The sequence below is a fragment of the Lampetra fluviatilis genome, chromosome 15 (assembly GCF_964198595.1).
Source record: "Lampetra fluviatilis chromosome 15, kcLamFluv1.1, whole genome shotgun sequence".
NCBI lineage: Eukaryota > Metazoa > Chordata > Hyperoartia > Petromyzontiformes > Petromyzontidae > Lampetra > Lampetra fluviatilis.
The window spans coordinates 619778-637700 of NC_136289.1; the positions used below are offsets into that span (position 1 = coordinate 619778).

At 52.2% G+C, this 17923-nt stretch overlaps 1 protein-coding gene across 4 annotated transcripts in view; it reads right to left on the reverse strand.

Moving 5' to 3' along the window:
* Positions 1-7166: 7166 nt before the first annotated feature.
* The window catches only part of LOC144936087 (protocadherin Fat 1-like), a 109526-nt gene continuing 98769 nt past the window's right edge, over positions 7167-17923 (reverse strand). For all 4 annotated transcript variants that reach the window (XM_078862923.1, XM_078862924.1, XM_078862922.1 and 1 more), the window contains 2 exons: positions 17692-17826; positions 7167-11323 (listed from right to left, as the gene is read on the reverse strand). In XM_078862923.1, the coding sequence (XP_078719049.1) occupies positions 10656-11323; positions 17692-17826 (803 nt within the window). In that variant the 3' untranslated portion in view covers positions 7167-10655. The remainder of the gene's footprint in view (positions 11324-17691; positions 17827-17923) is intronic.

Genomic DNA, 17923 nt, shown 5'->3' on the forward strand with positions numbered 1-17923 from the left:
CATCACGGTTGACTACGTGTGGTGCGGAAGACGTTCAACATGCATACATATGTAGTGTCAGTGATTCGGAGACCAGGGTTTCCAGGAGGCACCTTCTTTATTAACACCTTCACACTTCACAGGTTCGTCCTCGCACTCTCCCTAGTCGTCTAGCCTAGCCAAAACACAAACCTGACCGTGTAACACTGATGGCGCTGACCGAGACAGCCAACAACTGTCCGGCCATTCAATATCTCGCGAAGACAGCAGCGACGAAGACGGCGACCGGTAGCCCTGAGCTCCCGCTCTCAGTTGCTTTTATGCTCCCGGCGCGGCCTGGCTCCGTCCTGGCCGCGCCTCCCTTCTGGAATCCACTAGCAGGTTCCAGGGGCTTCCAGATGGGGTCTTCCGTGACCCTTGCCCCAGTTCCTCCGCCCTCCCGACACACCCGTCTATATGCTCACCGGCGTGTGTACTGTTTGTCCACTGCAGTTGCCGCTGCTAGGCACCAGCCGGCGCTATTACACTACACATACGTAGCACGTATTAGGGCGCTGGAGGTTGTTAAACTGAGTACCGTCTTGTGCAAAGTGAGCATGGGTTTTATGGGGATAATTTTCCTGCCATTAAATGTGACATTACTGCTACCCATTCGGGACATGTTAGATTGTTGGGACACTTGATTGACTTAATGCTGGACTTTCACGGTGACTTAAATTGCCATTGGGTCCTCGTGAAAATGTTCCCAGGCTTGGCCTCTTGCAGTTTGTAAATCACGATTGTATTATGATCTTCACAGGTTAATATTTAATGGATTACCTATATCCAGAGATCTCTACGATGGCCCGATCCGTCATTGCACTGACTTTGGGATGCCTCGACTCCTCCAACACTTGCTGACCATTTCCATGATTAATTTTATGTAGGCAGACTTCTGTCTCCACACTAGAATGCTAGGTCTTTTGCTACTCCCTGCAGCCATGTTAGTGATCTGCGATTGCACACTTGTGCTGTGGAAGGCTTGGTTGGGGAGGTAAAGTTTTGTTGTTTGTAGACACCGGGGTATTGCATGTCAAGGATCACATCCTTCACAGATGGGATAAATTCACAAATTTTATGTACTGTGTTGAATCGTACCTGGATCTCCTGTTTGTTCATGATTTTGGAAATATTTTTGGTGACCCCTGCTATGTATGGCAAGGTGATGGTTTTGATTGGGTCCTCAGATGTTTCTTTCCCAACGGTTGGGGTGATCGCTTTACGGATTGTGTAGTCTGAATATCCATTCTTCTTGAGGGCTTGGTGTACGTGCTCCAGTTCCCTGAATAGGTGGTGATGGTCGTAAATACAACGAGCTCTATGGTAAAGAGTTTTGATGAGGGAATTCTTCTGGTATGGATGGTGATGGGAGTCAGGTTGTAGGTAGGCATCCGTATGGGTGGCTTTCCTGTAGACAGTGTCCCATTGAGCCATCGGATCTCTTTTCGATTAAAACTTCCAAGAATGGTAACTTGCCATCCTTTTCCACCCCCATGGTGAATTTGATTGCTGGGTGTATATGTAGTGGGTATAAGTGGAGAGCGAGGCGTCTCTGGAGGCAACACGTTTATTACTACAATGTACCCTAACACAAAGGGGTAGGAGCTGCCCCTTCCACCAGGTAACTTAGGGAGGTAATCTCTCCGCGCTAACTAGCCCTAACACAACTGGGGAAGGCTGTCAAGCCGGGACACCGACTCGAGTCTAGGTCTTGTCTTCAGTTTCTTCTTCAGGAAGACGTCTCCATGTCTTCAGGTGAGCAACAACAACCCACGGACCCTGTTCAGGTGTCCGGCTTATATACTCGGTCCCGGGGCTTCCTCCGCCCCTAGGCACGCCTCCCTTCTCGAACCTTCCCGAGGCATCTGGAACCGGTCCCGGGGTCCCCCAGCCCCACACTAGCCCTCTGGGTTCATCCGGAGTGCCATTGCCCCTTGTCACCCCTGCGCCGCTCCAGGTGCTCTTGCCCCCTAGCCTTGAGGGTTGGCCCTGCACACGGAGTGCAATGTCGCACAACTGCCGTGATGTGTGTGGTGTAAGCAGCGTGTCCCCTGCTTCACACACAGGCCGGTCTTATGTGTCATGCAGTGCCATCCCCCGATGCCACTACATATGGAATTGATGTGGTTGAAGAATTGGTCCAGAGCTGGTAGACCATGTGGCGAGATGACGAGCGTATTATCTACGTATCTCTTCCACAAGGAAGGACATAGGGTGGATGCCTGGATGGCATCTGTCTCTAATTTCTCCATGAAAACATTGGCTACAACTGGAGAACCCATTGGGGTACCTTCAACTTGTTTGTAGAATGTTCCATTCCAGGTGAAGTAAGTGTTGGTGAGGCAGTGTCTAACCATGGCCGGTACATCAGCATTCAGTCCTTGTTTGGACCAAATCTTCAATGATTGCAATGGTGTCAGGCACAGGAACTTTGGTAAACAAAGATACCACATCGAAACTGACAAGCAAATCACCTGGAGATAGTGAGATGTCCTTAATTGAAGATATCAAGTGAGTTGAGTTAAGTACAGCTGAGGTGGTCTTACCAGTGAATGGTTGCAAGGTCTCAGACAGAAATCGGGCTAGTTTGTAGATGGGTGAGCTAATGGTGGAGACGATAGGACGGAGTGGTGTACCTTCTTTATGGATTTTGGTAAGCCATAAAATCTGTTATGAGACCTCCTTTGCCAGTAGCAAGATATAGTAATAGGGTTTTACCCTTTTATCTGGCACCAAAACTGACACCTTTATACAAGGGATCATGTTTGCAATAACCACAACACATGCAGTCAAAATGAAAACTATATCTTGCTACTGGCAAAGGAGGTCTCAATGTAATTGCTTACCCCGAGCTCTCAATACTCTGATAGTGCGCTGTTTTTGAGTTGTACGCCTCTTGGCGTCATCTGGTCCAACACCAGTGGAGACTAGGCTCTAAGAAAAGCCGTCTCGGGTGTGGACCAATCAATTTCAAGGACAGTGCATATCATTATCAGAGTTGTCTCTTTTTGTTTGCATTTTCACTGCTTGTGTTCTGGTTACCCGCCGAGCGCTAATCACCAGAAACGGCGGCGGTATGAATGTGCACCCCCCCTCCCCCCCATGGATAAGCCTTAATCCGCTGTGCAAATAGAGGCGAATGGCTAGCGGAACAGCGGGGATAGGACTATGGGGCACGCCTCACCGTTAACGCGATTTCTACTGTGCAAACGCGCTGCGTAAAGCGCGCCGTGTAAACACGCACGCGAGTGCAAGCACGCGCAAACGCCGGCGGCCGTAAATGCTGCAGTACACGCGCCTTGCGCGCCTCACGCTCAACTCACTCGCACCACCCCCACGCTGCAGCCCTGCGCTCACGCTCACGCCGGGCACCCCGTCTCCCCACGCACACGCGCCACACACAGATCAGACGCTATGCGGAGGTTCTCCCCACACACCCAGAAATCACACTACACCGATATTCTGTACTAGAGTTTATTGATGGCACCAATACGCATTACCCGGAGGAGGAATATTTTGCGAGGAGGGTCTCGCGTAACTCTGCCTATGAAGCCAGCTACTCGAACGTCCTACCATGTACCTTGAAACTGGACTCGCGGCGTCCCACGGACGCTGCGAGAGTCGGAGTGAGGAGGACGAGAGAAGACTTGCCCAATCACTGTTTCGCAGCAGCACTCGCTGGCATCACACGGATGCTGTGAGCGGCTTGAAGAGGCAGGACGGCAGACAGCGAGTGGGTCGTGATGACCCGGAGGTTGAAGACAAATGCCCCAATCGTCCCGGGGCTCCCACCTTTATACTCTCAACTTCAAAGGCACAGGGGGCGTCGCGTCGCGCAGCCAATCACCTTTCGATTTACAACTGATGCCCCGCCCTCACCTGGAGCGTCCGTTACGCCCCCACCCATTGTCCCTTGCTCAGGGTTCCTTGCTCCCCTCATTGTTTTCCCGTGCCCAGTAGTTCGCGTCTTAGGGTCTGCTCTTTATGTCTAATATTCCACCCTCCGTCCTCCCCCCAATGTTGTGTATAATTCATTGCGGTTGGCCCAGGGAACATTTTCTTTTTGCGCCCATACAATTTTAAGCCAATTTAGGGGCACCGCAATGTCACCTGTCCTGTGAGGGTCGGCCAATCTCCTGTCACCGGGAAACCGTGGGACTCTCCCCCTTGGGGACCTTCGGATTAAAACTTGATGTGCCAGGCAACGCCCCGCCAGGACACTACGTGGGTGCGCTGCGTGCGGGTGGTGTGTTTAGTGTGGGGGCCATGAGGGAGTCACGGCGCTTGCGGAGTTGTTCTGCGGTTGTGGCACCACACATTCACTAACACAGCCACCATTAGCTGTGTTAGTAAATGGCGGCTTGCCATCCTTTTCCACCTCCATGTGGCGATGGCTGTTTCCTAGCTCGCTCCGTGCTTACATTTACAAGTATCTCTAAACCTTTGTAAACAGCTCTTTGATTGGGGTAGACCTACTGACGGTTCCGGAGACCTCTCTTACATTAACATTAGCTGCCCCGCCCATCTCTAAACCTTTATAAACAGCCTGCCTCAGCAGCTTTCCCCCTCTTTTTTACCTGATGACGATTACTTGTGTTGCGATCGAAACGTCGTGATGTTATTATTTTTTCTATCTATGTGGCTTTACCGAAAGACTCAAAGACCATTAATTCTTGCAGTCACGAAAGCTTTAAGTCAAGATTTTATGTAGGGTATATTTTGATTCCTCACTCCACGCACCTCACGCACCTTACGCACAAGGCCTTCTGACACTGGCGGTGGCTCATAAGTCCAGGTTGAGGAGGCTACAAAACAGTGCCGGATTATCCAAGGAGCAAAAGTAGCATATGCTATGGGCCCCGCACTTTCAAGGGCCCCGCGCTAAATGCTTTCAAGCTATCAATTCCGGTTCAGTGATTCTGCACTTGTTCTATTACTATAGTACTATGCTGCCTTCAACTTTTACGAGCGACTGGGTGTTTAAGGTTAGCGATTTGTCGTATTAATCATCTGGCTGTATAGAAAATTAAAAATACAATTACTTTACTCTGGAAGTAAAAAAATTAGTGTTTTAATATTTACGTGTTTTTATTATTATTTAGGGCTCCTTTATAACATATGCTGCAGGCCCCGCACTAGCTTAATCCGGCACTGCTACAAAACCGTGTTGGTCTTTTCAGTTGGAGGTGACTTGTAAATGTCCAGAGTAACTGGCAGTGGCGGCAGTGGCTTCGTGTCGGTACTTTCTCCACGGAAGCCATGCTTGTTGTCGACTTTGAAACCGGCACTTTTCCATGAACACATTTTCTAGACCTGAGATTGAAAATACCAAGGTTGAGCTTCATGTTTCATCAATCTGAGTCTACGATTTGGCACATAGACCAATACTGCACTCACATTTTTTTACATTTTATTTGGACATCTTATAATCAAGATATCAAATTAAGATTTGCAGAAATTATAATACGTGTATCTTTACTCTCTGGTTCTTTCGGTAAAGTCACATAGATATAAAAATAATCGACGTTTCAGTCGCAACACAAGCGTCCATCATTAGGTGAGAAATAATGATCTGCTGTTGTGGCTTTTTATAGGCACGGGGGGGGGGGGGGTGGTGCAGCGTGCAGGGATGGGTGGGGGCTGGATAAATTAGCATGTCAATGAGCTTGAATTAGTAAACGAAAACAGCATGGGTGTAAGAGTGAGAATCACAGCAGTTAAAACTTGACGTGGTTTATCACGTCCTTCCAATGATTTCTCAATCTGAATCCATCTTCTCGATTAAAGCTTTGTCTGTGTTTGTATATCTGGATGGCTTCATGAACAAATCTCTGATGGTAGCCCGAGGGTTTGCAGAGCACCTTGGTCTCGGAGAAAACAATGTCATGTGTGCCCACAGCGTTGAAACAATGATCCACCACCGCCGAGGTGTTGGTTCTGCCGTGTTTCAAATCCGCTTTGTGTTCGCGAACCCGGTCTGAGACATGTCGCTTCGTTTCACCAATGTAACTGCTGTCGCAGACACAACTCAGCTTATAGACACCACGACATTGCATGTCCGGAATCGCATCCTTCACCGATGGGATCAAATCAGGGATTTTGGGTAATGTATTACACCGAACTTGGATCTTGTGTTTGTTCAAGATTTTGGAAATCCTTTTGGTGACCCCTGCTATGTATGGCAAGGTGATGGCTTTGATTGGGTCCTCAGATGGTTCTCTACCCATGGTTGGGGATGCAGCTTTGTGAATTGTGCGGTCAGAATATCCATTCCTCCTGAGAGCCTGGCATACGTGCTCAAGCTCACTGGCTAAGTGGTGCTGGTCGGAGATGCAACGAGCCCTATGGTGTAGTGTTTTCAAGAGGGTATTCTTCTGGGCTGGATGGTGGTGGGAATCAGGCTTTAGATAGGAATCCGTGTGGGTGGCTTTCCTGTAGCCAGTGTCCCAACGAGCCATCAGGTCTCTTCCCGATCAAAACATTCAGGAATGGTAGCTTGCCATCATTTTCCACTTCCATGGTGAATACGTGTATCTTTCCTGACAATTTTACAGAAACTTTCTATTTTACCAGGTAAGGCCCACTGACCTATATAACTCTTTTTCAGAAGCAACCTGGCCACAAATGACAGCTCAACGCATAGAAATTTCTAGCGGCCAAATACTCGAAATGCATGTTAATTCTAAAATGCGAAGGAAAAAACTGGAGGATCAGGAGAAAAATCCACGCGACCATAGGGGGAACAGGCAAACTCCAAATATACAGGCGTCCGGGTCGGGATTGAACCCACGACCTCCTGTATATCCGGTGAGGTCGTTAACATCTCGCCACCGTAGCACCCCAAAGCCATGAATGAGAATGTTGACCCAAGTTGAACGAGTGTTTCGCCACCCTGCCTCTAGCCTCGCCTACAGCGAGAAAACCTCGAGATCCGGCACGATGGCGGATAAAATTAATGTTTGCACAACTCATCGGTCACGTGGAGGTGAAGCGGGGCTTGGAAAATGCCGAGGTGGCGCGGCAACACAACGGGGAGCGCGTCCCCTGCAAACCCCCCCCCCCAACACCGCCTGCTTGTACAGGGACACGGCGGAGCATTGCGCAGCCACAGGCCACTTTGCACGAAACACGACAGCGATATCGACGGATGAGTTACAATACTTTTATTTTACATTGAGGATAATCGGGGGAGGCGTGGGCAGAAAACCTTTTTTTTGTAAAAACGAGACGCTACAGTCATCTGCCTATGAAAAAAAGATCTGCCTTTCAAATATTCACATCTTCAAAAAAAACACAAATTGAAAATTTTAAAGTCTAACTTTTAGAAACAAAAATATCTTAAGGAAATGCCGATTCACATTTGTCACAATTAGGAAGAACGCAGGAAGAGGCTCGGAGGAGGTGAGTGGTGGGTGAGTGTGTGGTGGGTGAGTGGTGGGCGAGTGGTGGGTGAGTGTTGGGTGAGTGTGTGTGAGACGGGGCCCCGCCACGCGGGTGGGTGTGGGAGTGGGGGCATCGCAGGCCCCTCACGGCGGAAGCTTAAATACGATGAGTGGTTTAACTTTAAGAATAATAAAACCTGCATAAAATTACAACGGACAAATCCCTAACCCTCGATACGAACATCACTTTTGTTGTTGTTGTTGTTAATTGTAAGGGTGAGTGGAACTCGTGTAAAAAGAAAACGTACAAATAAAAAATGTATAAAAACGCCACCACGCTCTCGTTCCCCTCGTACGGACACAGTGCTGGGGACGAGAGCTCGTACCGACGACTCCACGGCCGGGCAGTGCGAGCCTCGTCGCGGGCAGCCCCCCACCCCACAGCCACAGCTTCATTGCTCCACTCCTCTCGTTGGGTGATGCATGTTCACACAAACTCCGAACGCTAGTACAGCTAATGTCCAAGGGTTGTCATTGGGAAGTTGTTTAAATTACATTTACCCATTACCGGTGCATTGCTCTTTGGGAATGTATGAAAATAAAAAAAACCGTGTTTTCAATTTTAACGTTGCTTCTCGATGAGCAGCTAACTAATACAAAGAACAGCGACTAAAACAAAACACACAACTGAAAGGATGAACTGAAAACCGCGACCGTCAGAGTCTACACCACCGCTTGCAATGTCGATTAATGCTGCGATTATTGCGTTGTGGTCTTACATAAGGTACAGACGATAGGAACTGATGGGACGTCTTTTCCAAAGATTAGGAAACATAAGAATGGGAGTAAAAATGTCAACAAGTTAATTATTTTTCCCAATGCTTCAGGCTTGAAAAAGGTTGCATTCATATTTGTCATTTCTGCAAGAAACGCAAATAAAAAATAAATATATGGCATTGCTGAATTCTGTCTATCACTGCCCCATGTGAATCTGGTTACGTCACACGAGCACAATAACAGCATCTGAAGGAAATTGATTGGTATGGAATTTGACCTGCCATCTGTCGGACTCACAGTTGAATCAGCATTACCAGCTTGTAGAGAGGTTTAGGAACCCAAATTCAACATCCGTGAACAATCCCATTCCAAAAAAAACCCATGTATTTCGTTGGTGAAAAATCACACGCTTGCATGTGATCATTTGGCGTCATCTCAATAGCTCAGTTTCCACATCCGCCCCCCTTCAAATGTTGCACTCACAATGATCCCGTTAAGGAAATGGGGCAATCAGATCCAATGAGAATTACTATAAAACCTGAACGGAGGAAACGACCATCTCAAAAGCTACTTAACAAGTCACTGACGCTTCGAGGCGGCTGTGGGTGGAGGATTGCAGCCCTCACATGCACACCAACGTCGCTTTAGATGGGCAGCTAAGCTGGCTGTGTTTTTAATTGTGCAATTATAGGACCGTTGCCAATTTTGTACGAGAACGATCATTGTGTAGATGTCAGCTCGCCTGTCAGAGGGATCTCACACCTCTGTGTTTCCTGTTTGAAAAGCTGGGCACAAAGCTTGCATTTCACGGAAAATTAGACATGGGCAGAATACTTGTTTTGGCTTAGAGGATCCTCACTTGATTTTTACAGACGTGAAAAGGGGGCTAACAACCACTTCGAACGCAGATCCCAGTTCTGATGTTGGCAATGTAAAATGTGACCGCGTCAGAGTTGAGATCGTGGTGCTGGACTCGAATCGCAGCGCGAACGATTTACCCCGCTGCGACGCATCAATGACCACCCGGACATCATCACGCAAGGAGCCCCCCCCCCCCACCTCTTCGTGTCGCACGCAAACTCGTGATCAGGATGCCCGATGCACGGGCCCACCGAGCGGCAAGCTGGCGCTGCGTCAGGAGGAGGTTGAGCGGCTAAAATCGGAAAGCCGCGCGGCCGTCGTCTTTGTGGCAGGAGGCCCGACGGACCATGGTGGGGGGTGGGGGGGGGGCACGGCGTTCCGACCGAGACTCGGACTCGTCGCACCTCAATCCCGCACGACCGCGGCGGCTCACACCGCCGAGCCCACGGCCCTTCATCAGCAATGTCACTTTTAATTACTTTTGGAATAACACAACTGTACCAAATGTGAAGGAAATGCGTGGGACTCTTCATCCTACGACAATAAAGTGATTAGACTCGCATCCACGACGTTCCTATCGATCGAGTATAAGAATGGCGCTTGCGGTTTTATCATCAAGCTTTATCCTCGGGTTTCTGACCATTCCGATGGCAGCAACCAATCCACGTCGTGCAGTGCAGTTTGGTAACCGCATGGATGTTGTGCTTCCCACCATGCACCCACGGCTCTCGACATAGCTTTCAAAAGACTTGTGTGCTGTGTCGATTGTGAAAGGTTTGGACTACATTCATTGGTACGATGTGCCGACTGAAAAACCCCCCTTTCATCCGGGTCGGGCTCCATTCCAACGCGGCCACGAGAGTTGAGGAAAGGGGTGTACGGGAGAGGCTGGTGTATCAAACGTTGCACCGGGGGCTTGCGTGGGGAGGGATATTGTGCAGGCTTCACACACGAAGCATCAATGCAACGCTGTGACATTTACAGGGTGCGATGGGAGATGGACCGCGTTACTGCGAGGCAATGGGGTGGAGGTGGTGTTACGAGGGTGACACTTGGCACCGTGCGGTGTGCGCGTGTGTATGCACACGTGTGAGACACGCCCCTCCCTCCCCGTACAGCAATTCAAAGCCACCCACCTTGACCACTCGCTGAGCAGGAACACCGAGCCTGCATGTTCTAGTACACGTGTTTGGGCAATGTTTTCAGAAATGATGAAAATATTAAATTAGTTTCCCAATGGATTTGCTGTGGCGACGTATAGAATGCAACACCCTAATGCTGGTGCGGTAGCACGCGTGCGTGGAGTCACGGCGACAGACAAATCTGTGAGATGTGGGATAGAGCAGCACCACTCTTCCTGAGGGCCCAGATCAGATATGGTAACACCACCAGATTGACCGATTAATATTGATTTAAAATGTTTACCATTTAAACAAAAAACTGCAAAAGTTAACGTTGTTTCAAACACGAACGAGATTTTCAATGAACTGAATTTGGCCACTTGGCCACGCCTGAACTGGGCTCGCTGGAAAAGTGCGTTTGGCCTCCTCTGCCAATCACAGCCCTTGGGGTTGGTTTGCAAAGCACGAGCGTCGCGGCGTCATCACACCGCCGCAATCACACCACGGTGTGCTGCTTGCCGTCGCCGCCGCCGCTCGCCATGTCCGGGATGTAGACGTCGCCCAGCCGCACCTCGGCCAGGCTCTCGTAGTCCTCGGGGTCGGGCGCGTCATCGCGCGGCTCGGAGCAGGCGGACACGTCCGAGAAGGACGTGCGAGCGGGCGGGCACGGTCGGAAGCGCTCGGGGCACGGGCGGCACGGCGCGCCTCCGGCGTCCCCTCGCGCCGGCCGCCGCGCCGGGGCACGGGCGGCGGGGCGCGCCCCACCGTCCGTGCGCGGGGGCGGCGCCACGGCCGCCCTCCCCCCGCCGCCGTAGCCGCAGTAGGGACGCGTGGGCCACGAGCCGGGGTAGGCGGGGTCGAAGGCCGGCGCCGCCCCGCCCGGCGGAGGCCGGTACGGCCACGAGCCGCCGCCCGCGGCCGGCCCGCCGGGCAGGCGGTAGCTGGGGGGCGGCGGGGGGGGCAGGCTGCCCGTGTGCTCCGGGTAGTCGTCCTCCTCCGGCGGGGGAGGGTAGTCGCTGTCGATGTCGTAACCGCCCGCGTAGTAGTCGTGCTCCAGCGCGTCCTGTCCCGAGTAGCCCGGCAGCTCCGCCGGGTAGTGGCAAATCTCCTCCTCGATGTCCTGCAGCTTGTCTGGGAGCCAATCGGATGTGTCCCAGTGGTAACCTGCATCACACGGGAGGGCGCAAGCGGGTGGCACGGACGCGGTCAAGGCCACGGCGACGCGATTCGGCACCCGCGCAGCACAGTCACGAAATGCGCTTGGAGGCGCTGCTGTCATCATCGTCATCCTTCACCATCCATCACCATCCATCATCATCGTCATCCATCACCATCCATCATCATCGTCATCCATCACCATCCATCACCATCCATCATCATCTGTCATCATTAACCATCACCATCCACAACGTGGGGGGGGGTCTTCAGTCTGGGATCTCCGTCTCGGTCCCATGCCGCCCCTCGTTTGTCCGTGCCCACCATACCACTTCTCTCTGTCCACCACCACCACCACTCCTCGCTGCCGCGTCTCCCTCTCCACCTCTCGGTCACGGCCAGCGATGCAAATGTTTGCCAAGCCCCCTCTCGTCTCATCACGGCCCCAGAGACGTCCCCTTCCTCACCACTGCAACCTAAAATTAGTAAATGTTGATGTCTATATTTCTTCACCATTTGCCAATGTAGCCGATTTTATGATATGTAGCTTTTGTTCCAGTACACCTTGACTAATCGTCCACGTTCACGGCCGCACACACCACGGTTAACCAAACTTGCCTGTATTTGTACCTCGCCATATTGCAAGTGTAAGCGGTCATTGATTACTGCACGCAACACAATTGGCCAAAGCTAGCCAGGGTCCTTAGGGCACGCGAGCGAGGGGAAGGAGGTTTGCAAAGTGGATCAGGGTTTGCGAGTGTGGGCCCCGAGCGATGGGGCTGAAGAGTAGAAGCGAAAGGAAGTGAGAGGAAGCCGGAGGTCACCTGGAGCTGCCTGGAGACGTGGGGCTGTGGCACAAGGCCGGCCGGCGTGCGGGAGGGACACACGCACACCGTCAGTGCACCGCATCAACCCGCGGGGGGGGGGCAGCGTCGCCCAACAAACGCACGCGCGCACGCGGCCAGCCAAGCACGGGTAAGAACACACGGCCACAGCAGCCATGGCACCACGCACGCACGAGCACAGCAAAAACGCACGGCACCACGCACGAGCACAGCAAGAACGCACGGCACCACGCACACACGAGCACAACAAGAACGCACGGCACCACGCACAAGCACAGCAAGAACGCACGGCACCACGCACGCACGGCACAACAAGATCGCACGGTAACAGCAGCCACGACCAGCGCCCGGCCTCTCTAAAAAAACCAACATTTAATTCAATAAGCCGAGATCGTTTCAACAAGCCTTTAATAACTGGCCTACTCAATATCATGCCAAAATGTAAATTATACTGTTGCTTTGTGCGGCGGGCCTTGGGGCTAAGGCATGTTTTCCATCAGTTTATAAATTAGGTAATTAATGCTCTGGAAAAAAAAGAAAATGTTTAACAGCTCTGTTCTGCTGTCAAGTTTGGAATAAAGCAGACATATTTGACCCAAATGGTGTCCCCAGGTGACACATAAGAGCACAAGTTATGGGCTTGGGATCCAGAATCAGCCTCGTTGTTTTAATGTCTGCAAAACATCCACCAGTGGCTCCTTCACTGCCAAAAAGGGCCTCTGTATGCCTCCAATGTGGAGGCCAGCTTTTCCAGCGAGTACCGTTACAGCGGGCTCTTAGAGCGGTCATTGTTTTCTACGGTGACATAAATTCAAGAGGCCGATACGCTGGTTTATAGCAGACGTTCACGAGCACCGCGCGCGTGCCAGCAGCGAGTCCTGGCCCGGGAGGCAGCAGTGAGCCAAGCAACAACAAAACGGCATCTCCCCGCTCAACAAAGCCACAAATGAGAAGGCATGCACCGTGTTGCAGCAGCGTCGCTGCATCAATGCAATGCACCTGCACTGTGGCGTACGCACCGATAACAAGTTACACTTAAAATGAGTGCCTTGGCACCGCTGTGGCCAGTGGCTTGGCAGAATTTGGCTTTTGCAGCCGTGAATCGGTAAAAGAGTGAAACTGCTCACAGTGGAGGATAAAGCAGCGCCCACGGCAGATGGGAAGAGGATATCATATGACGAGCATGCACACTCCGTTGCGTACACACACACACACACACGAGAAACTCGCCAATGATACGGACACTAACAGTGCACTGACTAACGCGCTAAGAGCATGCCCGTACACTCAGCCTGCATATAATCATAATAACAATAACTTAAACTTTTAATGCACCACAGAGTTACTCACTCTCGTAGAGAGAGGACGACTCCGTGTTGCCACATCACGAGCCGGTGCCAACAACTCTCTCTACAGTCCCCTACATACTAAGTTGTTATCAATCAATTAGTACTCATTAATTAGCGAGCATACGACACTAAACACACGTACACACACATACACATGCCTAGAACAGAACAAATAACATCCACGAATAAGGGTCACATACACAACCAACACACCACAGCGCACGTGCAGCCAGGCACGCTTGTGTGTGCGCACACTCGCTGCACGCACTCACTCTCTCACGGACACGCACACAGACAAACGCCTCACCACACAGCCAGACTGCGCTGCCTGCCGGCACTCATGGAGGCTTGTACGGCAGGCGAGCGCGCGGTGTAGCCAGCACCACACACCACAACAGCTACTCATTAAAGGCCGAGGCGACCTAGAGGAGGTCAGGACGGGTTGAGACACCACTTGCCAACTACGTTATCCGTGGCTAGGAATCAAATCCTCATTGCGGGAATCGTAGCTCACTCCGCACCACGAGAGGTGGCGGCGGCGGTGGTGGTGGAGGCCTCTCCCTCTGTGCCAGGCTCGGTGCAACCTGAGACCCTGGGGAGTGGCGAAGGGGCTCACCGTCACGAGATGGGAGAGGCCCGAGCGTTTAGCGCGACACACTGGGGGAGGAAGTGCGAGTTGGCACAGTGGTCAGCGGGCGATGCAGTCATTGTAGCGCACAGAGCCAACGCTGAGCTCTGCAGTCATCAAGCGGCCCTTGCACGTCACACATCGGTCTAGAGCAGTGGCTCTCAGAGTGTGGTCCCCCAGACCTCCAAGTGGTCCGTGGGGCTGTGAATCAAATGCAGGTTGATCTGGAAATAATGACAATGTTTTTCATTTTTGTTTCGGACTTGAATTACATTTTATTTTAAAATGAACTAAGGTAAACTATCTTGATTAAACTACCGGAACCCTAAGATCTAAATGCCACCCCGTAAAAAAAAAAACCTCATAGCTGCGTAAAAAAAAACTTTTTAATGTTCCGGTAATATGAATGATGTCGTACTGCTATTTAGCGAGACAAGCGATTGTGTTTTGTCACCAGGGGTGGGAGGCCGAGTGGTCCTCGGGCCAAACGAGTTTGAGAAACACTGCTCTAGACAAACACACACACACACTGCCACTGTGCACACAAAGTGCCACAGGCCCGAGTGCCAGGCTGCATTTTAGATTCCCGTGTTCACCAATCCTGCTCCACGCTCTGCCCCACCAAGTTAAACGGTGCAAATTTCCTGCACGTGTTGTTGTTTCTTGCACTGTTCAAAATGTCCCACGTCCTACGCTCAAGAAAGCAACTCTCTCTTGCTTCAGCTCTGCAACACAGGAGGAATTTGCCGAGGTCGGATGGCCCACGTCCGTGTATAAAATGCGCTCGCAAGTCTTGTCACTGGAAGCGTGATGACGGGCGACCGTCAGAAATGACGAGGGAGTGACAGCCGAGGAATGGGGACGCATCTGAGAGGACGTCTACCGTGGTGATGCAGCGGTGAAATCAGCTCGTGAGCAGGTAAGCCCCACTGAGCTACACAGCTCTCTTTCAGATGCAAGCCGCCCACAGAGGACAGCCTAACCAAGTGGCGCATCGCATGGAATGGAGAGCAGCATCTTATGCCCCGTGGTCACGTGGATTTTTTCTCCAGTTTTTTCCCTTTCATACTTTGAGTCAACACACATTACAGGAACTCGTGATGTTGATTCTAAGTGCGAAGGGAAAAACTGGAGGGCCCGGAGATAAATCCACGTGACCCTGGGGCGGATCGAACCCACGGCTTCCTGCATTCCAGGAGAGGTAGTTAACATCTCGCCACCGTAGCTGCTGGGTGGATTAGTACACCGCAGGACTGTGGGAGATTACGGTGGGGTTCATCTAGCAGTGGACTGATCGTGACTGATAATGATGGTGACGAAAGACAGGTCCATGCGATTATCTGATAGAAACATTCCATGACCAGAGGCAGAAAGAAATCGGCGACGTCGAGCCTCGTCGCCTTGATGATCACGTGACACCGTCCAACCAAACTATTGCAGAAACACAGGCGGCAGTGTCGTCACCGGCGACGACGCTGCCGCAAGATAAGTGCACCGTTTAACTTTCCACGTTCCCCAAAACAGCGTCGCCCGCGGGCGCCAAGCCCAGCAGGGCCCTGTGTGTCTGCGAGCCGCCCTGCCGGCACCGCCGCCGCCGCCACGGCTTCGAGCCAGGGCGCACCGCGCGCTCTTGCTGGGTGGGGGTGCAGGGGGAGGAGTCACTGAGGCACGATGAGGCAGCTCCTCGTCACTCTAACAAATACTCTGGTTATCAAAAACGTGGCGTTGCCCCCTTGAGTGTACTCGTGTTCATTTAAAGACTAACGCCCTCAACGTGGCAATTTCTTAGAGTGAACCTACGCAGGCTGGAGTGCGCTCATCGGCGGTAACTTACGGCGCTGAAGATTTCACCTTGTGAGATTTGTGGGAAGATTTAATCCAAACGGCAGCTTTGGGAATCAATGAACAGCGTTAAGACTCCCAACGTTGGGCAACGGTAGAAGAAGCCCCGAGTGACGCGAGGCATCCGAGCAAGCCTTCTCGAGCGAGCGTCGCTCGCTCAGAGGCAGCGTGGACGGAGCATGTCCGCGGCACCGGGTAAGGGCGTACACAACTAACACTCATTTATGAGTGAGCACATACGAGTGCGTTATTAAACATAGTCACGGTGCCACGACCCCGAGTTGGGATTTAACGTGCACGTGGGCAGACACGACACGCGCTCCGTTCGAATGAAGACACCCGTGCACAGGGAATGCGCCGTCAGTGGCGGCACGTAGGAATCAGAATATTTCTAATGGAGGAGGAATCCGATGAGCTATAAAGCTCTTTTTCACAGATGTCCAGTTAAAGTGCCCTTGGCACGGGCACCACATGTAGATGCCAAAGTCAGCCTTCGCCGGCTTCAAGCCAGGGCCTCCCTGGGGAGATAAACACGACAGTGCTGCATCTATACCATGGACAGGAGGAATCAATTAATTTGGTTTCACCCCACGCGCTCTCTCTCTCTCTCTCTGACGTAACGACACATCTCACAGCGCAGACGCCCCTATTGGCAGCAGTCTCTGTGCGGCAACAAGGTTACTCGGTGCGACGCTCAGCAAAGGGCGTTCGCCTGTGAAGGAGGGTTGAGTAAAATGTGGGTAAATCCATCAACGTTTGCCAATTTGAAACGAAAATAACATTGTACGTTTTTTGAGCTTTTGGGGGAAAACGGGAGAACCTGGAAGGAACCCATTGCAGAACTGGGGGAGAAAATACAAACTCAGAAAGGCATCCAAATCAGGAATAAAATCCATGCCCTTCTTGCTATGAAACGCGATTGTGATCGCCACACCACCCTGTCCGCCATGAGGAGGAATCTTTCATAAAACGCAGCACAACATTGGGAGCACGGCTCACAGCCCCACGGCCTTGATGATGACCTCTCGGAGACACGGAGGAGGCAAGGAGAGCATCATGATTTGCCCTGCCGTTCAATGACAATCTTCACAATTCAGGGTTACGATTCGATTCTATTTTAAACATTGCAGTGAATGTAGCCACCTCGAGGAGCTACAGGCGTTGCGTGAACCCGTCCATACGCTACGTGGCGATGTTTAAAGGCGTTGCGTGAACACGCTAAGTGGGAATTGCCAACGTTGATTCTTATAGGCAGGAGTGAATGCACGTATTGTGAGCTTACAAACGATGAAGATCCGACGTATCGCTACACCCCTACCCGAGCCCATTGCACTCCATTCACTGCCGTACCGCTCACCAGGACTGGCGTTGCGAGCAACCAACGCCAGCACGGGTTGAGCGATGGTGCCCCGTTCGCAAACAAGCGGTCGTTCTCCCAACAGGAGCCGATTCCTCAGAATTAAAAATGCACCCAACATTCGTCGTTGCACCGCGGCCCCAGCGGCCGAATTTGTCCAACGCGACTCCGCTCGCTTTCTACCCCCCCTCCGGATCCCGAGCGCCTCCCCCCTTGCGCCGACCCGCGCCCCCCCCCCCCCCCCCACGAGGCCCTGGGGCTCCCCCCAGCGCCCTTCGCTGGCGCACGTCGGCCGTGCTCGCCGAGACCGCCGCGCGCCAGCCACCCGCCCCGCCCCCGACGTCCCCGGCGCCCACCGTTATCGTCGCACGTGTCGGAGTGCAGCGAGGCGAGCGAGGGGCCCTCGGGCAGCGTGGGGCACGGGTAGGCCGGGTAGCAGGAGGAGCCCAGCTTCTCCTTGCCCAGGCCCAGCTCCCCGTCCACAAGCTTGCCTGCAGAATGAGGGGGGGGGGACGCGCACACACCCACGCGGTATTCACAACAGCCTCATAACCACTCGGCATTCACAACACACCCAGCGGCACACCC